The following is a 26,128-nucleotide window of genomic DNA, read 5'->3' on the forward strand; positions in this document are numbered from 1 at the left end:
GATAGAAAAAGTGACTGGGAGTGATCGGATAATTGTTTGAATTGGAATAAAGTCTGTAGGAAATTAGTTTGGCGCTGTTTATTGCCAGCCCACCTTATCTGGTGACAACAAGGTTGTTATTTATACCATTACACACAGTCGCGCATATATGTGTGTGTCCACTGGTGGTCAGAAACAAGATATAGATGTAATAATAAATTGCATGGAAGTTACAAAGCCATAGTTTGCATGCATTATTTAATGTTGGTGGGTTGTGAGGCTGAACCTAAGTGAGTCGATGTTAAAAAATAAACAATTACACTACACCGCTCTTGCATTGCCATTGCACTATAGAACAAGAGTTTGTATTGTGTTGAACGAAAACAAGCCTATCCCTCATTTCAGGAGGAACCGTGTGTTTTCTGAGAAATGCTTGACAAATGGTCATCAGTCTCGGTGTCTTGGCTTCGGCTCTACATTTTGACACTCTGAAGCTGAAAATAGATAGCAAGACTGTTGTGTCGAACTAGGTGGGATCACAGTCACAGACTGTCGGAGCTGTGATTCAAACATCTGCTCTGGGAAAACAGCATGTGTGTGTCTGGAAACATAAATATTCATATCAATTGGCATTGGCCGGTCATGTGATGCAGAGGAATTGGCAAGTTGCAGACGGCGAGGGCTGCCAGTGTAATCACATTTGACGTTGAGATTGTCTTGGAAATGTTGCAGTTGTTTGTCTGTCTCCTTTTTTGTAGAGTGAGATAATGGGCCGGTTAAGCAGGTATCCCTCCTGAATGATTTCAGTGTTTCTGGTTTAAAGCGTCGGTATACTGTGACCCCATTACTGCGCTTTTCTCTGCATTCGTACATTTTGCACCTCGTTCCTGTATAAGTCCAATTTGTCGTCTAAAGGCAGTATCGACGAGGAAAGGCTTAACCATAGCAAGATCTAATGGAGGTGAGTCATTTAATCAACAGTCTGCTGTTGCTAAGGTCAGCATTGAGAAGGCGGCAGTATCCTGTCCCCCTATCAACATGTTCCCTCTCTTATACCCAGCAACTTGTAGCTTTTTGTGTATTTAGTTGTTGGTGGAAAAGTGGAAGAATGAATGGAGAGATTTTACAAGCGTTCATTTTTATGGTTTGACCGTAAACATTTCTTTATTCAGACATCGGTAGATCATGTGATTTTATGTGTCGGAGGCTACCTCCTTGCTTTTACTGTATCCACTTCCTACAATCAAATATTTATACGAGCCAAGAGAGTCGATGTGAAAGTGCTTTTAATACTGTATTTCACAGGTCATGTAATTGAAATAGGCAGCTATTATCCAATAAGACGTGATCTCTTTATTTGTCAGCCAGGTATCCATATCTTCAGTCTCTGAATCTCTGTTTGCAGCAGCATAGGCAGAAGAGTGGCTTTTTCTAGAGAGATTTGAAGAGCTATTTATAGATCTCTGCCAGAGCACCAAGCGTGGTGCTGTTGCTGCTGCTCCTATCTCTCTCTTCTCTTAACCACTCCTGCTTCTGTTTCTCAATGTCTCTCCATCTTTATTTGCTCCCTCTTCTTCTTCTTCTTCCTGTTTCTCTTTGTTTTCTGGGCTCCCTCTCTCTTGACGTCTTCCCCTTTCGTTGTTTCTCATTCCTCTGTTTCCATATCTTTCCTTCACGCCTTGCTTTGATGTAAATTGTTGATCAGAGCAGAAGGGAGGCGACTCGTTTGCGTGGCCATAAGTCTGGCCTTAGATTAAGTATAGCTGCCTGATTGACTTCACTCTAATTGCCGCAAAGCTGGAGGGTTTTCTGCATGATAGTTCAAAGGGAAAGAAAACAGAAGATTGATCACATGTTGAAATTGGATCATAGGATCCAAGCAATGGCGGAGTCTGTTTTGTTAGCTTGTTTTTCATGCAGATTTACTGTACTTAGATTGTATCAATGCAAGTAGCTTTATTGCCTCGTCTAAAGGCCTTTTTTCAGTCTCTGTCTCTGGTTGCATTTAAGCACAGTTAAGTGTTTAGTAAAGCCTCAGTTTGACCCGTTTGTGCAGTTGCATTATCAGTGATAATCATTTTCCTGGTGTTTCCTAATAGCTTCACCTCCGTTTTAGGCTGCATCTTGATACTGCAGCACCGTGTTAGGTGATTGTGTTCAGGACTGGTTTATCTGTGGTATCTTTGGCCACTGATCATTGCCCAACTCCTCTTTCTCTTTCTTCCTGCTTTCAAAGTCTTCTGCCGTCTTCTCTTACTGTCCTGTGAAAGGGACTACCTGGGTGCCCAAATGCAGATGAAGCTGTTGGACTTGGTTTGAAGCATTAGGTGGCATTAGTGCATGCCACCCCCCTTTATCCCAGTTATGAGGTCAACCTGAGACGAACCTTTTTCCAGGGCTCTGTTAGGATTGCAGAGTTTTTCGACTTAACTTGGCTTAACCAAGGATAGAAGGCCAGTTGTGTGCCCCAAAACAGACCAAATATAGACCATTGATATGCGCCTGGACAGACATGTAAACATGAACAGCTCTATCCAAAAGCTGAAGGAGAACGTTGTCTTGCTTAGAGTCAAATAAGATTTGCTACATATAAATGAAGTGGCAGACTAACACCGTGGACAAACTCAGCTCTGGAGTTGCTTTTTACAGGGACGTCATATTCTGCCTCACATTGTAGCTACTTCTTTAGAGCAGTGTCGTGCCCTTGAAAATAAAAATTGGAAGATTGATGTGTTCATCTATCTACTATCAGTATTAGCACCCTGAAACAGTGTTTTGATATTTTAATGGAACATCAGTGCAAGAGCTGAAGTATTTTCTGAAAACCAGCTTATGAATCTTCCAGACAGTAATGCCAGAGATGTCACATTTAAAGAATTTAAAATAATGAATATAGGGTAAGAGTGAATAATGATGGACACGTGGTGCAGAGAGGAAGGGTACCGATTTGGCCACCAATATGTCCCACAACTGAGCGTGAATGTCGAGGACCACTTCTTAAATCAGGAGAATAGAGACATTTGATAAAAATGTGCCATTCAGGGACCTGATTGAAGCGATTGAAGCAAAGTTTAAAACCTACTGTGCTACCTTTGACGTCACTGGTTACGCACACAGCAAGCACCTGTTGAGTGTACTTCTGCTTCTAATCAACTCATTGTGGCTCTCTTATTCTTTCAATGCTTCCTTCCTGTTATACTTAAAACTGATCTGCTACCAAAAAACTGTCTGTACTTTTAATACAAGTTCATTTTAATGCACTAAAGAGTTTGCATTGCATCATTTACTAAGATTACAGGAAGCTGTTGCTGCTTTACAGTGGAAAAACATGTTGGTTGGCTTTTCCTGCTGGAAAATAATTATTTTAATAACAGTTTCATGCAAATCTTGTAAGAGTTTAAAAATCTCTATTATTGATTTGCTCTTTCTCTAAATGCTCTAAATATTTTTATTAGCATGTTCACCCTATGTCCATTATTACAACAACTGACAACAAGAGACAAAAGTCTCTTGTTGATTGATAACGGGTTATCTAGACTAATGATTTTTTAAATAATGATCATCAACATCTAGGGGGCAGGTTGAATTAGGAGCATATTCAAAGGCGCACTGAGAAAGTTCAACGGCCTCCTGTCTTTTCTCAGAGTCACATACAGAAGTCTGGATGCTTTCATACATCAGCAGTATGTTTCTCCTTGTCCGTTGTAACTGATACAAGACCACAGGAGATGTGCGATCATCCGACAAGAGAAAAGGTTGTTCCTGAGTTAGTCCCAGTTTTAAAACTGCTGCTCTTTTCCTACAATAAAATGATTTTGTTAATTAAAATGATGCACAGCATTAATAAAACACCACGCCGTGTTCGATATCAGAGTGGCTCTGTTGCAAATGATTCACGAGTGGTTCTGTGGTTACTCTACCCTAATGTAACCCATCTCCATTTAGATCCTCTCAAAGGAAACCTGGTCACTGGCGACAGCAGAGAGTGCAAAGTCCCACCACCACTTCGGGATGCTGTGTACAGTCACATCTGAAAGCAGAGTACCTGTTGCAGCTGTTAGGCAGCAACAGGTACACTGCTTTCAGATCTGACTGCCACAGTTCATCTTCACACTGTATGTGCATGTCAGTTCGTGTCAGTGTGAGCAATAATGAAGTGTAACTCTTATGCAGTTCTACATTGACAGCTTTGTCAGTGATCAAGTCATGTAAAGTTGTATGTTTTTAGCTTGGCCTTTATCCCACGAGTGTCCCACAATTATTGTTTTATCATTCCTGATCAGCTCTTTCCATCCCTGGGATGACAGGATGCCTTTAAGTGGGAGTCGGACATTATTCCGTTCTTATTTTTCTTTTCCTCCAAGTCCTCAATAAAGCATTGCTGTGTGCTGTCAAACTCAAGAGCTTAACCATTGATGAGACAGACATCCTTGGACTTACGCTGCCGTATCCGCAGTTGTTTCCTTTTGATGCTGAACTTTTGACTGCCTTGTTTCCGCTGCGTCTTTGAGCTGCCATTTGTAGTGAGGAGGCTGCAGGGAGAAGATGCAAATATGTGGTCTTATGGGATTAAGGTTTTTCCTAGCTAATGAGCTGGTTTCATTATTTTTTCCCCCACTATCTTTCCTTTAAACCCCCCCTTTTATTATGTGTTTTTAACCATTGTTACCTCTGTTTCATCAGTACTTTAAGCTCATTCAGTTTGTTCACACATAGGCGACAGATAAGGACTTCATATATTCTCATGAAATGGAGAGTGGTGAATGACAACTGGAGTGTGTCTGGACGGTGTCTTCTACCTGCATGCTGATGAAGGTTTATGTCCATTTTGCCCAAAAAATGTGTGTACACACAGAAAACTTACAAAAGCAGAAATATAAGCGCAGTATAATACATGTACATATACATACACTGTAACACTTCATATAAGCATCCTGCTTTTGTATATAGTGACATACAGGCTGATCCAAGCAGCCCTTTTAAACAGCTGGGCTTCCTGCGAGCCCCGGGTTGGCTGTCATTGCAATTATATTGTTACATAGAGGCAGAGAGCAAACAAGATATGTAAGAGAGGGAGAGAGAGAGCGAGAATCCACACGAAAGGGAGGGTTGGAGGAGAAGGGAGCGGTGCAAACTGTGCGCATGATAGCATAAGAGCAGTAGGGAGAGAGGGAGCCAGTCAGCAAGCAAGGTTTTCTGTTTCCCTGTAGTGCTTGCGCTTCATTCAGAAAAAGAGAGGGGGCAGTCAAAAAAAGAGTTTTCTGCTCATTTCCATGAAACCCATTAACAAAAGAGAGCCGTCGGTACCTACAGACCGGCAGGGAGCAGAGCAAGCGTGAAGACGAAGAAAGTAGAATGAGCTGAAGAGAGTGACAGAGGTAATCACCCCTGAAACTCTATTTACATGCTGCAGGAAATGGAATTCATTCATCTGTGCTACTTAGCGAGATAAAACTAATGTCAGCGTTGTCTTGGTCCAGAGCTGCTCCGGCTTCTGCTGCTTCTCCTGCGATAATGTGCTTTTATCTGTGAGACACCTGATCCGACTTGGCTGGAGATCCACAGAGCTGAACTCTAAATACAGTAAGCATGTGCTCTGTGTGTGTGTCTGTGTGTTTTTTGTGTGTGGGTGTTAGTAATTCATTGGTGAGATGTACCTTGTTCATGTGCCTTTGACAACTCCTGAAGGTTGGTGTAATGTGCAGCGATTGCCACCGTTATAATTGCCTTTCATCTTGACACTTTTTATTGTTGCTCTTTGAAGTTCCTGCAGCAATTAATTTAATTATGACTTAGTTAAAACTGCAAAAATCATATAATGGGACCATGCATACCGTTTCTACTTATATATACTAACTGTAACTCATTTAATATCAGTGTGCTCCTGCCAAAAGGAGAACCATGGTTGGTTTTAGGCTTGGATTTCACACATTAAAAGCTGAAAGATGCTGTCTATTTTGTGGTCACTTTAATGGTGTTTGTGCACCCAGTGGTCACTTTATGTTCATACGTGTACAGATGCCTACAAAGTGTGTTTAGTGAGGCAAATGCTGAGGTAATGAGGAATTCCCTTCCACTGTGTCCCTGTGTGGGAGGAGATAGAGAGGAGGGTGGAGGTGGCCTGGTGGGGGTGGAGAGTCACTGAGAAGTGGGCGTCACTCTGCAACACTGTCATACCGAGGAGGGAGGGAGGGAGGGAGGGAGGGGTGCAGAGGAAAAGGACAACCTATGGGCTTACATAAGGCTGCATGTGGGAAGTCCTGTGTTAAGAGACCCTGAAGTTTATCCTCAGTGATCCTCTTTGCTCGAAGGTGTTCACCACCACCACAGAGTAATGATCATGTAATGATCAAGCAGTGGAAATTAGAAATCTCTTTGTGATCTATAAAGGCAATATACACGTACACCTGCATATGACAGCGTTTCTTGCCTTTTTATTTGTGGAACACAACGTACGGGAATAGAGGTGAGAGAGAGAGAGAGAGAGCGAGGCAGCACAAGCGTGAGAGAAAGCACAACAGCAGAGCCCTCTTGAATAAAAAATCTGTCGCTATAAATAGCAAGCCGTCCTCATGGCCTCAGCACTGTTTCAGGTTTAGAAGACCTGGCTTTTCCCTCTCTTTCCCTCTTCAGATGGTTACAGCCTAGCAAAATCAGATTTTCAACATTCCTCATCACCTCTTCCTTTTCTCTCTCTCTCTTTTTTTTTTTTTAAACTCAGACCAGATCTGTGTTGTGCTGGAGACGAGCTGTTTATATAATGGCGGTCTGTTTGTGTACATGTGTGCACGTCTTTCAGCGTTATAATAGATCAAGATGCATCAGTTCTAATTCAACTAGCTTGATGTTGGCTCATAAAATGACAATGATGCCATGATTCTACCCTCTTGTCAATTAGACGTGCAAAAGACAGACAACAACCACAGCAACCGCCAAATTAGATAGAAGCCGCCCATTTGGTATCAGGTTGCTAGAGCTAATGCTGTTTCCTTCTTGATGTCTGCATGTCTCACATGTTAATCCCTTTCATGAGCAAGAAAATACATGGATAGCTGAAGTGGCTAAAGCTAGCTGCTTAGCCCTGACTGACATAATGTAATCCATCTCTCTGCATTATGAATTTGTGTATGTGCATGTCTGTGTGTATGTCCATTATTTTTGTTGTTTGTTTGTGACTTTGGAGTTCTTCTCCCCAGGTAGTTGAGCTCCTGCAACCTCGCTCCTGCATACTAATTGTCAATGCGTGGGAAAAAAGACTGAGTACGAAAGAGAGGAAGCACGAGAGGGAGAGGAAAGGAGGGGAAAAAATCAATACCAACCTCTGGAGTAAATGCTGCTGTAATTGCCTTAAAGTCAGAAGGTTCACACTTTCTTATCCAGAGCGTTTAAAAAAAAAAAAGTCCTCACGTTTCTTTTTTTTTTGTCTTGATCAAACATGTAAGAAGAAATGCCTGAAAACATTCATACTCTGAGGGCCCATACCCATGTCCCTTTTCATAGTATCTCCCCTCCACATTTCTCTTGTTTCGTGATTCCCAGTCAGGCGACATTACTCAGAACTGGAAGTCTACAGAAATGCAAATGTATACATGTCTTTAGTGAACTAGTTGTAGCTTTGCAGGGATGAATAAGTATCAAATCCTCAAGTGCATGTTTCCTAAAATGTAGCAAAAACTACTTAGAGTCTGCTTTAGGGCCAACTTGATAAAGGGCAAATGACAGTGTGGTGCAAATTAGGCCAGCCCAACCTTGAATCGGCCTCCTGCTCAGATGAGACTGGCAAAGAGACGTACACACTTGTTGCAGTTTTTAGAGACGGAGAGAGGCAGCAACAGAGAAGGGGAAAGGAAAAAGGTGTCAATAAGAGGTCTCTGAAGCCAATCAATAATCAAATCAATAATTAAATGAGTTGAGAGTGGGCAGTACAATGGAGAACATGCTATTTCTCACCAAAACAAGCCTAGGAGTGGTTGTTTTTGACGTAATTAGAACGTTGTGATGAATGAAGAGACACAGAGGCAAGAAAAACGTGACGAAGGTGGGGACAGATAATTGCTGCCCTTAGGCAGGCGAATTGGGAGTGGTTGGCTTTTCCAGGTAAACAGATGGCATAGCGCTGCGAGACGCTGACCTGCCACCGCTGTCAGGTCAGCTACGTGATCTAGCGACTCGCTTCCGTGTGCAGTTTCTCTAATTAACACTACCTCCTAATCTGTGCTGGGGCTGCAGTGTTGCCAGTGCCATACACAGACACTCGCTCTCTCACACAGAAATGGTTGAGTAGAGAGCAAAGCATATAATGAATTTATCACAAGCAATAAATTTCAAATACAAAGTCTTTCTTAATGTAGCATGCACAGCAGTATGTTGTGGAAAGCATTTGCTGAAGATGAATAATAGTAACGAATATAATCCATTGGATTCAAACATATCTTGTACAAGAGTGCGTTGTGAGCTCTTGAGATTTTGTTCCAAACATGTCAAGTAGGAGGATGGAGACTAGATAAGTATCTGCACAGCTGTATTCAAATATAGTCTTAGCCCTACGTAGTCGAGCTTACATGTCTGTCAAATGGTCTTCACAATATGCAGGTCGTTTTGTGTCCACAGTTCCTACAGCTAACAGCAGGCCTGTCATCATCCCCCTATTTTTCTATTTTAGCACGGCGTCGTCATGGTTGGAACATCGCAGTAGCCAGTGTCTGGTGTAATGGTAATGCAAAAAGGACATAGGCCATGTTTTATCTGTCTGTGCTGATTTTACTGTTATGGTTGCTGCTTTTTATGCTTTTAAAGCCGTTTTTGTCGATGGGTACAAAAGAACTCATCTCGTGTGTGATAGAGAGGTCTTGTTTGGGGTGTGCGTTTATTTTGCGGACCCTGACCCTTGTGGGTCAATGGGATTTAAAAGGACTATATTTAGCTGGCTAGGTGCCTGGGGAACGAAGGAGGGAGGAGAAATATTGAAGAGCAGTTGAAGGGGGATGCTGGGTGGTAGATTGAGCTGAGTGTTGGTTGGCTGGATTTTGGCTGGATGGATGTCTGAATGACTGGCATGTTGCCTTCCTGCTGGCTATTCTGGAGTGCACAAGCCACATTGAGACCACACTTTCTGCTGGCCCAACAGAGACAGTCTGGTTGTTTGACTGGCTGCATGCCTGACTTCCGGGTTAGGCTGGCTGACTGGCTGGCAGCACTTGATTCTCCATCACCGTTTCGGCATGGCAGCCCAGCAAGCCAGCTGTCATTAAGTGTGGCTGTGGCAAAAGGAGGTTTCGCACAGATCATAAGAGGACATTGGTCACCATCTGGACACATCCAGCTGTTGGCCAGTGCATTATTTAAAATTTAGCCTACTCAGGTTATAGAATGGAGCATCTTTTTCATCTTGTAGATAGATGTTTCACTCTCTCAGGGGATCTTTAGACGAAAATAACATTGTATTTAAAAAGAAAGAAAGAAAATAGCGCAAGGGGCTGCAGTGGTGTGGGTGTGATGCTACAGGCACTTGTGGAACGATGACATGTGATCCAGGAAGTCCAGCTTGAATAGAACAGCCATTCTGAAGTATAATGAAATAACAGAACACTGTACAGCAGTTTATAATGCTATCATCTATCTGAAATATATTTACAACAATGGCGTTGCATTACTTTGCAAGACAAGTTAAGCCCGATGCAAGTTTTTGCTCTACAACCTTGTATTTTATAACCAGAGGTCTTGCTATACAATGCCAATAGCATTTATATTTAGCTGGATTAGGAAGGCGGCTACTTTTTATTTGACATCATTTCTATATATGACAGCTTTTGTGCTCTAATTGCTTTAGCAGATTTTTCAAACTTCTCATTTGGTAAACATCTGTAAATAATTCTAGCTTCAAACAAAATTGATTATTTAATACTGTATCAAGAAATCTAAAACAGATTTCTCTGCATAAATTCCACTCAAGGATCCACAGTGTAATCTTTCACTGTAATGGGAGCTACACTCATTTTAAATGGGCACAAGCTTGGCATTACTAATACACAAAAAGACAGTTGATCTTTGTCTGGGTAAATCTGACTGATCTGAGTGATGGCTAGTTTTGATAGTATTTCCTTTGACATCAACAGAGAAACTGCACTTCAGAAATGTAATATAATGTGCATAACTATGTTTTCATTAATGAACAGTCACTTGAGAATTGTATTTTTTTAATCTTGAAATGACCCTTTTATATCTACAGACACCATGGGCCCTGCTCCACAGAGACATACTGACCATTTCTAGAGTAGCCCAGAACAGACAAACTAAACACTGGCTCTAGGCCTTTGGTAGTTTTACAGCCACCATAGTTTCAGGGCAGCGGCCTTAACTTGGTTACAATCTGCAATCTGCAGCTGCAACTGCTAGACGCCACTAAATCTTCCACAGGGTTCCTTTTAAGTGGGGAAAAGTTCAATACTGGATGCAGGAAAACCCTTGGATGTTCGTAAATTGCATCTGCAGTCCACTGATCCGCCCCGATTTAAAGATGTAGATACTGCCATCATCCTGAAGTGCTGTTGTCATGTAATTTCTTTTTTTTTTTCGTTTTAGTTTCTGCCAGAAAGTCATCTGTCACACTTGACTATGCCACTGTGTGTGTGTGTGTGTCAATCATGGCAATTGATTGAGTCCGCATTGATCTACTGTCTACAGTACTGAAGAGTGGACAATTCACAACATTGTACTTGTAGGCCTATCATTTCGCCAACGCTATTTCTGTTACAACAGTATGCTTCTAAGTTTAATGTTTCAGAATTTTGAGTATAGACTTATAATGGACTTTCCTCTTATTCTTATTCTTCTTATTATTCTTTATTTGTTTTCTGCAGATGTCGTCAGTGTCTGCTGTGTTTACTTAAACGGTTAAATCAATAACAACTTGTTTTTTAGTAATTAACATGTCAGGAATACACTTGCTGATCTTATAGTTTATTGCCATATTTAGAAAAGTTGAGAAAGTTGCTTGGGCAAGATAGATAGCTTTGGCACAACATGTTATGTTAAAATAGAAAATGTTGTCGTCGTGCATATAAAGTTTGTGCTGCATAGTATGGAAGTAGCTAAAATAAACACTGAAATAAGGTAGAGAATTAAAATGGTGACATTAGAAATAACCTACTAAAAATAATGGCAATATATTCAAATAAAATAAAATAAAACCCTCCCCAATTTCAATGTCATGACAACCTTACTTGGAAGATTCTATTTCACTCCAAGATGCTGATCCATCCCGTAAGCATCTGCATTCAGAAAAGCTGCAAAGTACAATTTTATTTAGCTTTATTTGTTGTTGTCTTTTGGATCAGTGTGATGTAAAGTCACTGTGTGTATTGAAACTTGTGTGTCAGTCTGTCAGTGTGTAACAGATCAGACACACTGTGTTCAAACTTGCCGGGAATTCCAGTTGCTTCTCTCATCTCCATCCAGTGTCTTTTTGCTTCTTTCACTTTATTCATTGAATCATACAAACTGTTTTCATCGACTTTATAATCATTCATTATGCCTTTTTTATTTTTCCGTGTCATGTATTATGCAGTGAAGACTTGCTATATTTGCAATGTAGAATAAAAGGAGCAGAATGTGTCTTGGTGGAGAGCAAACAGACGACTGGGAGTGGAGAGATTACGAAATGCTTTGAGGGGGAGCAGAAACTGCTGCTGCTCCACTGTGCTCTGAAACAGGATAGGACTGAATATAATAGATATTGGGTCAGAGAGAGACACAGCCAGAGAGACACCGTAATAGTTGGTGGCAAACAGTAAGAGTTGTGTTGTACCATATCTGGAGCCAAGTCATTGACTTTACAAATGTGTGGCCTAGAGTAAGCTGCCTAACGGGGAGATAAAATATGCATCTTAAGCTCAAGGCAGAGCCTGTTGGCTAAAGACCACCAGCTAAACACAGAGACAGTTAGAAACTGAGTGAGAGAGACAGATTGAGACATCCAGAGTGCAGAGGAGGTATAGTGCCAATAAAGTTGTGTTGTGGCTCGAGCTTGATTTATGCTCCAGCAGTTATTGGTGGCCCCTCCCTCAGGGCTGGTGTCGCTGCCTACCTGGCTGGGTGAGGCATTCCAGGAAAGCCCTCAGAGCAGAGCCAGCTCCATCAGTCAGACCAGGGCTTTCCTTCAATCATGGAGGTTAGTCATATGGAAAGGTATGTTGGAGCTCTATAACAGGTGGTGTAATGATGTGATAAACTTTAATTGAATCTTTTTACAGCTTTTAAATATCGGTGGAGACGATACTGTTATATTTATTAAGATAGCAAACTAGTAGACAATATAAAATGAATATTGCTAATGTACTGCTACTATAATTGACTATATTATTTCTGTAATTATGTTAGCAACGTTGTGTGATGTTATATGATTATTAGTTGGTTCATGATAAGCAGTAGGTGGGACTAATTATCCAGTCAGAAAAACACTTCAAAACTGAGAAAGTTGCTTTGAATTTTGTCGTTTGCATCAACATTTTTTTGTGCCATGCTTTAAAATGTGCATCAAAATACATTTATAGAAACACAATTAATCTTTACTAAAATATTCGCAGTCACATGTTAAAGTTAAACTAATGTTTGTCTTACTAAACACAGACCTGCCTGTGCAGTGTCTGCTCAGTGTGTCTGTCATGCTGTGGCCAACAAAATAAGGTTGGAGCATACTTGAGCATGTATTACTGCTTCTGAGAGACCAGCAATGCTGGCATAGCATCTTCAGAGGTTTATTATTATATGTGTATTATAAATGCTTTCAGTAACGTTTTAGGGTTAACCTCAGATGTTAAGACTGGTGTCCCATGGTTTACCGCCCCATATCAGCTAGGTTTAGCCTGTAAAGCTAGCTAAGTCGAGTAAAGCTGGGTCTGTATTTAGGAATGATGGCCTTTGATGGATGCTGGCTTCACCTTGCGCATATTTATGCCAGTGAAGGAGATGTAGTTTCAATCTGTCTGCTGAGGCCTACTTCCTTATTCTGAAGGTCTGTTCTCGTGCCTGTGAGCGAAGTGGAATAGAAGTGTCTGCACTCAGACAGTGTGCGAGGGGAGTCATCACCAAACTACACATTTAAATAACTGTGTGTGCGAATGACTCACATTCTGATCACTATGTAAGCCCCATTAAGTCTGTGTGTGTCTATGTGTGTGTGTGTGTCTGTGTGTGCGTGTGTCTGTACACATCTGCAAGCCCTGTTTGGTTGCATATGTGTATGTTTGTTGTTGTGTTTGTTTGTGTTGTGGCGATTGAGCCGTGTTGTTCAAGCTATAAGTAACCGTGTGTGTGTGAGTGTGAGTGTGTGTGTGAGATTTTATTTGTGTTTACCCAGTGATAAATACACCGGGTCTTGTAATTGGGGAAAGGAGGGGGGTCGTGAGAGAGAAAGGGAGAGAAAAATATGGGGGTGTTGAGGGATATGGCTGCTTTTCTCTTGGTGACAGAGCCTGTTGCCATGGAGCTGGTCCTCCCATTGGTGGAAGTCTGGTCCAATCGCTTAACAGCACAGATTGTTTCATCATTGAGAAGTTTTTGCTCTCTTCCTGTCTCACTAGCCTCCCATTGCTCCTCCATCTTTCTCTCTTCTCTCTTTTTTTCCCCTCCTATCTTTCTTACACTCCTCCACTGGCACCCCCACCCCTTTCTCACAGTAAAAGAAGCTGATGAATTACATAAGGTTTATAATGAGTGCAGGAGCTGCCACCCAATTTCATTTTGACACAGTTATTCAAGTTACATCAGCAACTCAAGTTGAGCGGGCAGAATCTTCCACAGATATCTTCACTGTACTAGAGAAGACAAGATAACCCTATAATTCCACTTTCTGTCATTTATGTATTTATTGGACAGCTAAGACATGTTTTTATGAATCATGTTTCAAACTGGCCAGATGGTTTTAAAGAAGTTCAAAGTAAAAATGTGCCTGTTACTAGCACAGACAGACATTCGACTGCCTGTCTGTTTGTTGTCAGATTTGGGAATCACCGCAGCTCTGAAGTCTGAATTTTGTCAAACTCCAGAAACATGAAGTGTCTTGGCTACAGAGAACTATTTTTTTTAAGAACTTTTTCTCATCATAGCTCCAAGTTTCACATGAATGTAGTCTTTTGTAACATGAGCATAATTAATTACACGATTTGTTTTTATTCCTAGCCACAAAGAAATTCAAATAAAAACAACAACATTCATGCTACCGCTGAATTCTTCACCGCAGTAAAGAATTTTTTTTATTGGTTATGTGGTTATTTAATTGTATTGGGCTCTTTTCTTTGCTCATGTAAAGCTGTATTATTATGATCCATTGTTTAAATTCAATATGAAATGTGAAGGATATTCAGGGTCATGTGCTATTAAAACTACTGTGCCAGTATCCATTCTGCAAGGTGAAACTGTAGATTGTGCTCTGGTGGTTCCTAAGGGCTCCCTCTTGATAGACACTGATGAGGAGGTGCCTTCTAGGCCCATCGTGCTCCCAGTATCGGACATTATATTCACCACTGATGGGACCAAAATAGAACTGCATTAAGGAGCAGGGATTCCCAGGTTATTTAGACAGATTGAATATTGCCAAAGGTGTTGTTTTTTTTATGGCCTCGATAACCTCATATTATAGATTTTACGGTGATGTTACAAATAGGTCTATGAATTTCAAAGTGCAGGGTCTCGAAAGTTTTCCAATTTTCCAGTCAAATGAGAGAAAAAGTGAAATATCCTGCATTTTCCATTCACCGCTAGCACACAGTGATTCCCAACAAACTAGACTAACTTTAAATCGTACATTTAGTTTGTTTGTAGTTCAGTGTAGATTTGTCAGGCTACTGTTTGTTATTGATGTTCAGGCAGCAATGGTTAATATTATTCACAGAAAAAAAGGGATTCAGGTTTTAAATTAATAATGATGACAATCATGTATTTTATTTACATAGTACTTGCCAAGCATAGAGCACAAAGGGCTTTCCAAATGAAACAAAATACTATACTATATCATCGTGAACAATACAATGATGGAATACTTACTATAAAACATGAAAATATAAAAACAATATAACAGAACATTAAAACAAGAGAAGACGAGATTATAGTAAAAGTAGTGACATTAAAACACTTAAAGGTTGTACCTGTACAGAAAGGAAATAATATATATAAGTGTACGACCTCATCCCGGTCTGTCATACTGGCTTGATCATCACTGAAAATGTCCTGGAAAATGATCTTGAGAAAAGAGCGGAAACCCTGTCAGTGCAGTAGTGCAGCAACAGCAACGTATTTCTTGAATATTATAATATTTTCAATCAGAAAAAAAGTTTTCCCACAACCTTTTAATTTGGTACTAACCCAATGTTTATTTAAGCTCTGGCACCAGACAAATGTATTTCCCTGTCTTCAACATCACCAACTGGGTCTCACTTGATCGTGACTCATTTTTTCTCTGAACCGTTTTCTCTTGAAGTGGTTTTTCATATAGGTTTGTTTCTGCCTCCATGTGGTTTGTCACATGGTGCGATGCAGCCTTGTCATTTGTTGATGCAGCCTAAACCCTTTTTATGGAACGTTAAGTCCCTATTGTCTACTTGCACAACATTGTGTGATGTATATCCGTTTTAAGAACTGTTGTCCGTAAAAACGAAGCCCTGTTTGATTTCGGAAGTAAAAAGATGTGCAGTTTGTAAACGGCACATATGTCACACTGCGTTTTAAACCTTTTCTACTCCAGTTGCACTGCGGTAGTTTCTATAGACTGCTCTGACAGGAGATTGTTTTCTAGTTTATTCAACTGATTTTGTGCATAAGAGACAATGATTGAGATAAACATTTATCACTGTGGTCTTAGACGCTGGCCCAAGACGTGAATTTAATCTCACTCTTTGTCTTTGTGCATGTTTACCTAGGTGTGCACCAAAACTCAAACCAGTAAACCTCACATGTGTTTGTTGAAATATTTCTTAGTCTTTGTCCCTGATATCCTGTGGCTTTAGTTATCCTGCTCCAGCATCCTGTTGTAACAGGAAGTGCATCATATTAAATGCATAGATGCAGTTTCAACATGGTAATGGAAAAAACATCACATCACCATGATCCACCATGGAAATAAAGGTTTTATGGTGAGAGAAGATATATATTTTTTCAAATTCTTTTAATTATTTCACATTTGGTTCAGTATTGTCTGCATTACTTAATGTTGTTATGAAATAGTTCGTAGTTGCTTCTTTTAATTTTGGCCCTCGTGGGCCATATTCCTCTCTCTCTCACCCACATTCCAGCACTCTTGCCTTCATCAATAATGCATGTGAGATCAGGATCCCCTCTCTTTCCGCTGCCGTTCGTTTATTATGTACGACGGAGACTAGTTCACTTGGCCATCGTCTCTTTCCCTCTATCACCTTCTCACTTTCTTGTGTTTTAAGGCTAATTTTTTTCCCTCTTCATACACCTTCTGCATGTTCCCCCACACGCAGTGGCAAGCTAAACATAGGTTATAACTAGTAAGAGCAACAGAGAGATAGAGAGAGAGAGAGAGGGAGACTTGGAGAGAGATGCAGAAAGGTAGGTAGGTAGGTAGGTAACTAGGGAGGGAGGGAGGGGAGGGAAGGGAAGGAGGGAGAGAATGAGTCATAGCTCGTCCCACAGGACTGAGTGGGCTGGCTGAGTGGAGGAGGATGGCGTCAGCAGCAGGCCTGACAATTTAAGAAGACACATTAAAAGAGGAAGAAAAAGAGAGAGAGTCTAAGAGAACTTGGACTTAGTTGTGGGTGGACAGAGTGAGAGATATTGATGGGAGGGGTTGATGTGGAGGGGGCGGAAGGCAAGAAGGGGTATCCTCATAGAGAGAAAAGAGAGAGGGGGTGGCAGGGAGAAGGACATAGAAAGACGTAGATGGAAAAGAGAAACCCTGTCTTCCGCTACATTGGACCATTCATGTCCCGCTCATCGTGTTTTGTGTCGTTTCTCCATACTTTTGTTGCTATCATCATCTACGATTCGCAGCTCTGTTTTTCTAAGCTGTACGGTCACCTCAGTCGTTTTTATGTAGTTGATTACAGAAAGTATGTACAGTGTTGTCCAGTGATGCATGTGTCCATATTTTTACTGCGAGAAGCGCACTCTGTTTTTAGTGCAAATGTGCCTGGACACTTCCTCTATACTCCCTAGCTCTCTGCCAGCCCCCTCATCCCCTCCCTGTGTGAGATTGTGCAACCGACGCAAAGGGGAATCCTCTCTGACATAGACAAACACTGGTACGCACACACTGCGAGCGCTGCCGATGTATAAATATGTACAGACACTGAGCCTGCACGCACTCTGCCATCACTACACACACATCAGCCTCCGCTCTGCGAAGACATAATCTTGCTACCTTTTGTGAAATGGGTTCTCTCTGACGTCAAATGGGCGAGGTGCACGACTGAATACAGAGGAGCTGAATTGGGTCGAACTGCCTGTGTATGTCTCTCCCACTGCTTGTCTGTGGGTTTGTACGTGCCTGCTCACTCCCGTTTGCAGCCTTCTGCGCTCCCATTCACCATCGTTCATTCAGCCTCTGCAGAGAAAATGGAGAAGCGTGTCTGCTACACATTCTCCATTATGAAGTTTGAAATAATGTAATGAATGAAATGAATAACTGATGATAAAAGCAGCTTTCAATCATGACCCACACAAAATTCTAGGAGTAGACAGTGCTCATTCTTTGTTCACATCCACTGTGGTTGTCATTAATGAGAAATAAGAGTAGTACCGAAGAGATCACCACTGTAGCAATGTATGTGCTGCATGCTGTCATGACAATGCCACCCCCCTCCAATCTTTATGTTACATTGTGTGTGAAGAATCTGCAACCTACATATAGTTTAGCATATTTATTCAAGAAATTGCTGTTTATATTTATTTGGACCCATTAATTAATTTGTTCCAGCTTAAAGGTTCAGCCAAATGTAACCTGTTTTTTAAAAACACAGAGTCACATATTCATATATTGGTGCTCTTGGACAGCAGTCATTATCATATCGTGGCTTTTGGCCCCCTGTGCATGATGTCTGTCAGTTAACTGTTAATGGTAATCAGCTTATAGACTTAATATAGACAAGCCTGCATGCAATAGAATTCCTCTCAATTCTTTGGCTCACCCTGCTGCTAACTAATGCTGAAACCCTGACCCAGCTTGACCTACAGAGGCTAAATTTGACAGTGAGCTCCTACTTGCATGAAATATTCCTGTCCTGCTAGTCTACTGTCTAAAGCAGTGATATATATTCTGTGTGCCTTAACATAAACATAAACACATGTACTCAGAGGGATCGCTCTCTGTCTCTTTCACTCACTGATTCTCTCTGACACACACACACACACACACACATACACACAGTTTCACTGTGGAATTTTTTGGCGTGGTAACCTGACACAGTGGGCAGGGCAGTGTATGACCTGTGTCTCAGCTGGTTGCCTGTCATCAGGAGGGCCTGTGTAAGAGGCTGGAAAGCCGGTAATGTGTGTGAAATGGGTCAGGGTGCCCTGCACTGCATCATGACAGATGATGGTGGGTTTTGTTTGTGGTTTGTGGTTTGTGTATGTCTGCCTACACGGTCGATTTACCTGTGTAGGTTTCAAGGGGTTTTGTAAAACCACCCTGGTCATTTTCTTTATGTGCAAAGTTGTCACTGTGTTCATATAAATTTAAGAAAAGTTAATTTGGCATTGATAAATGTCAGTAAACAGTTGGTTAATCTTTTTTTTTTTTTTTTACTGAAACTAAGCAAAAATGGATCATTTCCGTTTTTATTTGTACTTAAAGACAAATTGAAAGCGATACCCTCAGCTGTGATGTTGCTTATCGTTGAAAGAAGTGTATGACATAAATGTAAAAGTGGCTGTTGGTAATATCATGGGATTTTCGAACCAGCTCTGTGATTATTCAGGATGGCACGCAGACAAAGGAAATCTGTGCAGAATTTTGAGTGATTCAATGAATTGCCACCACAAAAACTTCTGAAGTGAGCAACTAGCAACATACAGAACTGAATTAATACCAGTAATAATACCAGTTTAAAAAATAGTGGTGGAGTTTACAGCTTTTTGTAAAAAATGGTCAGGAACAAGAAGATATGTCATCAATTTTTAACTGTTCAGTTCTTCAAGATATTAAATGGCAATTAGTATTTCCTTTTAATTATTGGATAATAGCACCGCTCCATATCACCCTGCATTACGCTGGCTTAATAATGTGGTTTTATTAGGGGCAGCTTGACATGCATAACCTCTTTTGCTATGATGTAACTAGCTCAAGTCCTGTGTGAATCAGCTGCCCTGCTGCATGTCTGCAGCCACATACGATGATGCAAACTGCTGGCAGAGAGATGACAACATTAGTCCCGACTAACACACTGACTGAACTGGGACACAACAGGCAGAGATTAGTGCTGCTGCTGGTGGTGTTGTAGATGTTGGGTCTGCAGTGTGCAGCCTGTGTTATGACTAGAGCCTGATATGGTCAATATATAGCGGTCAGTGTTTTTCGAGAGAGAATTGCGATGCATCTAAGAACTAGAATTCTTTCCCCCAACGCCAGTAACCATTTATCAGGTGATTAGATAATGTATGTACTTTGAGTCTATTGCTCAATGTGAACTGTCTTGTGTTCAGGATCTCCTCGCCCATGTATTTTCTTTTTTAGATAATCATATTTTAGGTAACTTTTCTACCATACCTCTACCATGATGCTACACTGATGTGTAATCAGGTTGAATGGTGTCTGTCTTTCCCACTCTGTTCCTGAACCATGAAAAAAAATAAATCCTGGACTGACTTCATTAGCACAAGCTTCATGAAATAAAAAGACTGAAAGACGGTCACTAAGCTGAGTTTCTAGTAAGTAATTTTAGCTGGCTGCGATGTCTTGTGTTGTTGCACTTGCTTGATGTTTGGCTGTTAACAAAGTTTATTATTCTAAATAATGTAATCATAACAAATGCACGTGTACAGCTGTCCATGCTTGGTGATATTGCACTGAAACTGGGGTCGAGCATTGCAAAAAGACCAATACCATCTTGCCTTAAAGGACAGGTAGGCTATGTCTAATTATTGGACTCATTGTGTAGTTTTCACTAATCATCTCAGGGGCTTAATCAGTTCAGCAGCATTAATTAGACTTTCAGCTACTCAATACGATGACTGCGAACCCACATTTCTGTCTGTAACATAGTCTTCAGATTGCCTGAACTGGGAAACAGCAGCAGTAACATCCGGGTGTCTTTTTCTTTTCCCCCTGCCCTTGTTCTCGCTCTGCTTCTGTCTGTCCGTCCCTCATAGTCTGTGCATACTGCAATCCTCGTATTTATTTTTAATATCATTCTTCCTGCCCTTCTCACTGGAACTCGCTCAACACAAATGGCAGCAGTTGAGAATGACGTTGCCATCTCCTTGGCAACCATGTGGGCCTGTGTGTGTATATGTGTGTGTGTGTTGAGGGAAGCAGGGGGGAGTGTTGAGCAGAGAGCTGAGGGAACAGAGAGAAATGGCTGAAGAAGGAGTGAATAGGTAAAGCTGGTTTATTCATAAGAACCCTGGCTCTGATTCACTATTTGTCCTGCAGCCCCTCCTTGCTATTACGCTAGGACGGTTCGCTCAGCCATGAGACTGACACTCGAGATGAATGATTATCTTTGCTCTCTAATCCAAAACCATTCATTCTTTTTGCGCATGAATAAACTGTGTGTGTGTGTGTGTGTGTGTGTGTGTGTGTGTGTGTGAGCAAAAGGAGATTTCTTTGAAGAGACTGTGTCAGGCAGTTGGATCTGCCAACAGTAGATAGTGTGGCTGTACTCTGCTGCTCTATGGCAGGCTTGTATAAGAAGAGTGGGATTTGGGGGATGTGGGTGTCCTGGTCAATGATGTGGTGAAATGCTGCTGATGCTGCTGCTGATGACGCCTTTGCTGTTGCAAGGCCTGGGTTTTCCCCACACTGGGAATCCCTGCCTCGTTTTTTTCCGTCATCTCCTCTGTCCTACAGCACAGCACAGCACAGCACAGGTATAAGCAAGGACAGGCATGCAGTGCATGAATTGCACTCATCCATGCTGCCTGCATACGATCTGGCAATCACGGTACAGATGCCTGGTGCTTCATCTCACTATTGCATGAATGTATGCATATAGGATTGAACCCATTTTTCTTTCAACAAGCACACTGTACTAACTGATACTGTTGTGTGATACTGTAGGGTATTGGCTCATAGGACAGAAGAATTGTTAGACGTCAGAGTTACTGCTTTAGAGCCAAAATTCTCTCGAAAGCTGTTTGAGAGCCTGTCATGTTTTTACATGCTGGGGAAATGTGTTTAATGATGTAAGTGAAGGCAAGAGAGAATACTTACCATGATAAGGATATATTTATTCCAAATATTGTTGTAATAACAATTTTGTTGTGTGATTTTTAGAATTTTATTTTGTTAAGTCAGAGTCGTCCAGTGGCACAGCACATACTATGGTTCGGTTATATCAGCAATCAGCATCTGGCCATCAGCAATCACCAGTTATCACCAACATGTGTTTTAATGTTGTATGTTAAATCAAATCATCAAAGCTCTTCAGACCGATAACTACCGCCCTGTTCTTGTCCTGCATTTTATTCAGTCAGTCAGTTACACTTGATTTTCTTATTTCAGTGATTCTTCGTGCATCACAGCACACTACTGTTTGTAGAAATGCAATTCTAGTTAGCACTGGACCAGATCTTATGCAACCCAATTTGAACTTCTTTCTCCAAAAATACACATTTCCCATTCATAAAGAGCAGCGCACTGCCCACACACTGTAGAAACTAGCATTTTAAGCAGTGACAAAGTCAAATAATTAACAATTTAGAAGGTTTAGGAAGATTAAACTGGACTCGAGGTTCTCATTTATAAGCCCTGTGTGCCAGTGTGCTCTGAGCTCTCTGCTGCTTTGTCCCCCTCCCTGCTACAATCGGCAGCAGCAGCAGAGATGAGTCACTCAGTGTGTGAAACATGACGTCATCCGTGTCTTCCTCTTCTGCTCTTGGTGTTCAGGGCTCCTGACTGGAGGACAGACCATGCTGCTGCACTGAGCCGGAGGGCGAGAAAAGAGAGAGGGTCCAGTGACCGCTGAGGTAGTGTGCCCCTCCCCCTTGTCTGGCTGGCTAGCTGCTACCTCTTCAGTTCACCTGATTGCTGTAAATATTACTGTCTTTATTTTGATGTGCATGTTGATATTATAGCCATATTGTTATACTAAAGATGTGTCTGAGTTTGTAGCCATACTGGAAAAATTAAAACTCTAAATACTCTTTCTTTTTTTTTTAAAAAGTACAAAATTGATCTTCGTTTATTTTGAAATTGATTCTCATGAATTAAATGAAAAGGTTTTGCCTTATGGTAAAATTCTTCATAAAAGAAAAAAGTGGAAGTAAGAAACTTGTTGGGCTTGTTTTATTTTTTCCCCCGATGAATAGGTCTTTATTGAATTACTGCCACCAACCTCCTTTTACTGTATCAAACTAGATGGTTTTCTGGTAGGACTGCACGACGTCTGAAAAAAATTACATTGTGATATATATATATTTTTTTAAATCAGCAATATATATATTTTAATAAGAAAGAATACAGGAAAGTTCACTAGATACATGCAGGTTGTTATTCATCATTAATTAAACAATCATAATTTTCATCATTTGGGTAGTAAAAGTCTGTTCTCTTCTAACGAACACCCCTCCTACTTCTACCACACTTGGTTCATCCAAGAAATCACCTTTGACTGTTTTGGTTTCTTGTATGCACTTCTGATACCAGCATTGACAAGTACAGAGAGAACAGGTGGAGAGGTATTTAGGAAAAGCAGCACACATCTCTGAATAAACTGGATTGTCATAGTTGAATTATTTACATGTAATCTACCATTTCTGTCCAAATGTTCAAATGTATAGGCCCCCTGGCAAAGCTGGTAAAGGATGATGAACTTCTCAAACTCAAGCAACAAACAGATTTATTATGTTGATAAGATGTTAAGTACAGATTAATGTGATTACTGCAAGTTTTGTGTTTGGTGCAAACATGCGATACACATAAAAGGGCCTATCTAGAGCTGTTCTGGGCTACTGTAAATGCAGCCTCTGGGGGGGCTATTGCATCTACATAACAATATAGAAACGATGTATCGTGCAGCCCTAGTTATGGGTTAGAAATAATTATTAATTGTTGCTAAGAGATGTTTAGATGTAGTTATTGTATCTGTTTGGATTAACCTGTTTTTTTTTGTTTTTTGTTTTCTTTCTGTCCCAACATGAGGCAGCTTATGCTGAAGATGCAATAGACTAAACCAGCAGATATTAGTCATTTACTTCAGTAAATGTATTACTTTTTTTTTCATCTTTGTGTTCTTTCCTCACAGCCCTACCCCAAAGGCTAAGGCTTGCTATGGACTGCGCTGCAGCCCAGCCCAGTACACTGCCTTAGTGGGTTCCCCTCATCTTCCTGTGTGTGGTTCCCATCCAGACTCACTGTACAGAGTCCAGCACAGATCTGGTACCACCTACAGGTAGATAGTATAATAGTACACTCTCACACAAATATTGCATATGTTTTTTCTCTCTTTCTGTCTGCTCATTCATTGAATTGCTCTCTCTCTTTCTCTCTCTCTCTCTCTTTTTGCTTGCCTTTTTTCTCTCTCAGCCACTCCTGGGTTCTCCACCCAACCCCCTCCCCAACTCCCACCCTCTCCCCCTCCCCTAAGAAGATGTCAGTGAGCCTGACAACAGACATCCAGCAGGAGGGAGAGAGTGGGCCACTCATCGAGCCCTGCAGTCGAGGCAAGACCTCCCCTCAACCACAGGGCACCAAGGAAGGAACAGGGGAGGGCCTGGAGCCTGAGGATAGCTCCCCCCAGGATGCACAGGTGGGAAGAAGTGGCAACATGAGAGTGCTAGTTTTTATTGTTTGATTGTATAACAACAATGGATTTGTTGATGAGCAAAACCAGCATTTGTATGCAGCTGATCCATAAAAATGTGTCCCTCCTTCTCTTACCATAATTTTTAGCAGAGCCATATTTTAAGTGTTTTAGAGGGACAGGATCTATACTAATGTCTTATTATTGTGCACAGTCACACAAGTAAAAACTGACTCATGTAGTCTGATTTCATTGTCAGTTTCAACCAGATTTGGATTTAGTTATTCTGCATACAAAGACATACAGCTGAAAGAATCCTAGACAGCTCACCGTGCTGCCTTCACAGTGACACTTTAGCTATCTGGAATCTGTTAAAGGCACAAAACCCGATTACAAACCAGTTTAGGCAAATGCATGCAAATCAGATTTCTCCAGTGGAAAAACACATTTAAAAGTTTATGCACTTCTTACCCTTATTCTATACACCTGGGCACTCTTTTGACAGGCTCCTCAAATCAACTTAATATGCAAACAACACAACAAACAACTTGGCCTATAAAATGTTTTAATATTCAGTCATAGCAATCTAGTTCCAAATGTGTTTATTTGTATCTGCCTTGTGCAAATTAATATTGTCATTAAGATAAATAAAATAATTTTCTCTTGCAGAAACGGGCTCCTAATCACAGCCATGGCAGGAAAAGGGCCAAGGTAAGTGATTTGTGCTCACTGATTTTATTATATGTTTTGTTTTTCAACTACAAAAAAGATACTCATCTTTCTAATAGTCACCCAAATAACTTCATAATCCTGCTCCCAGATAATAACCCCCTGCTGGTTTGTTGTATAAGATGACCTTCCCATATTAACGTTAACTAATCCTCTCAACTACAGTGGACCACCGTCTTCTTATCATGCGCTTAAAGTGGACAGTGTACCTACTATTAACCCTCTCGTGATTTGAGTGACCTCGGTAAAGTTACGAAAGAGAATACACTTCAGACAGTTGATTAAAACTATAAACAGATAAATTTGGTTGATGTTGGTTTGCTAAATAAAAAAAAAAAGTCTCACAGCTTGTCTTATCGCTCACTCCAGGAAACTTTCCATTCAACTGAGCAAACTGCGTTTTACATTGTGAAGCTGATTTGTGTCTTGCTTCGACCTCTTGAATAGTGTTTGTCAGTCTGTTTGTTTCTACCACAAACTGAAGAAGAACTCCCTGGCCGACTACTTTGACAAAAACGACTCCGGTTGTTCCACTTCCTCCATACTCTCTCTGCACTTAGTCTGTGTACATTTACAATTATACAATAGTTGCCTAGTTTGGATATGCATCAAAGTCCTACCTTTGACATTGTATGCATAAATGTCACCTCTAAATACTGCAGAGCTAAACACCAGAGTTCAGCATTTCTCCTTTAGAAATTTAAGTTTGTAGCCAACTATTTATATATTAATGTATATTGTATTGTATGTACTATTTAATATATAAATATATAATAAATGCTATAATTAAAAAGATTTTTACCGAAATCATGCATAGGAGGAATAAATAAAGAAATTTTCATTTGGACTGAACTATAAACTCTGTATTATTACATTATCGTATGTCACACCACCTTAAATGAAGCAAACACTAACTATTACATTAATGTAGTGCAGCCACACCTACCTTACTCATAACTCGACAACGTGTGTATTTTTTATGCCTGTGTGCATCTTTAAAGATGTCAAGGCGGCGGTAGACTTTAGAGTTCAGTCCAAACACTGTGTGTTTTGGGAGTGGTTTTCTAATGTGACATCCCATGTTTAACCAGTTCATAATGCCTTCTGTAAAAGGCACAAGAGCAACTTGCTGTTATCACAGTGTAAACATACTTGTAGCTGGATCACACTTGTATCATTTCCTTCTTGGTTTAAATACATAATCACCAAAGGGGCAGTGTCCTAAGCAACTATGTTGTATTAAAGCTCTGTATGTTCTCACTTCAGCTCCTCTTACATTCTTCAGGGACCTCTGTCACTCATTATGCAGGGTTTGATGTTTTCACTCTTACAAGGCGTTTATATAGAACTGAGCCAAAACAAATTAAAAGATCTTCTCTTCCAATCAAAAAATCAGGTGAAAGAAACTCTTTATTTTTCATTTCATTCGTTCATTTCAACAACTAAAAACAACAACCACCAAACACTGAAATGAATCAGATTTTAAATGTCAAATTACTCAC

The 26,128-nt window shown here is 40.7% G+C and overlaps 1 protein-coding gene across 13 annotated transcripts in view; it reads left to right on the forward strand.

The window, feature by feature from the left end:
• The window catches only part of r3hdm2 (R3H domain containing 2), a 50,619-nt gene that overhangs the window by 883 nt on the left and 23,608 nt on the right, over positions 1-26,128 (forward strand). For 10 of the 13 annotated variants that reach the window (XM_019268697.2, XM_019268694.2, XM_019268689.2 and 7 more), the window contains exons 3-6: positions 22,043-22,185; positions 23,400-23,546; positions 23,681-23,903; positions 24,567-24,608. In XM_019268697.2, the coding sequence (XP_019124242.1) occupies positions 23,745-23,903; positions 24,567-24,608 (201 nt within the window). In that variant the 5' untranslated portion in view covers positions 22,043-22,185; positions 23,400-23,546; positions 23,681-23,744. Of the gene's footprint in view, positions 1-5,149; positions 5,358-5,459; positions 5,563-22,042; positions 22,186-23,399; positions 23,547-23,680; positions 23,904-24,566; positions 24,609-26,128 lie in introns of those variants that run through there. The other 3 variants (XM_019268692.2, XM_019268690.2, XM_019268691.2) reach the window with 3 other exon arrangements.

This window comes from Larimichthys crocea, chromosome VI (genome assembly GCF_000972845.2).
Source record: "Larimichthys crocea isolate SSNF chromosome VI, L_crocea_2.0, whole genome shotgun sequence".
In the NCBI taxonomy this organism is placed as follows: Eukaryota; Metazoa; Chordata; class Actinopteri; family Sciaenidae; genus Larimichthys; species Larimichthys crocea.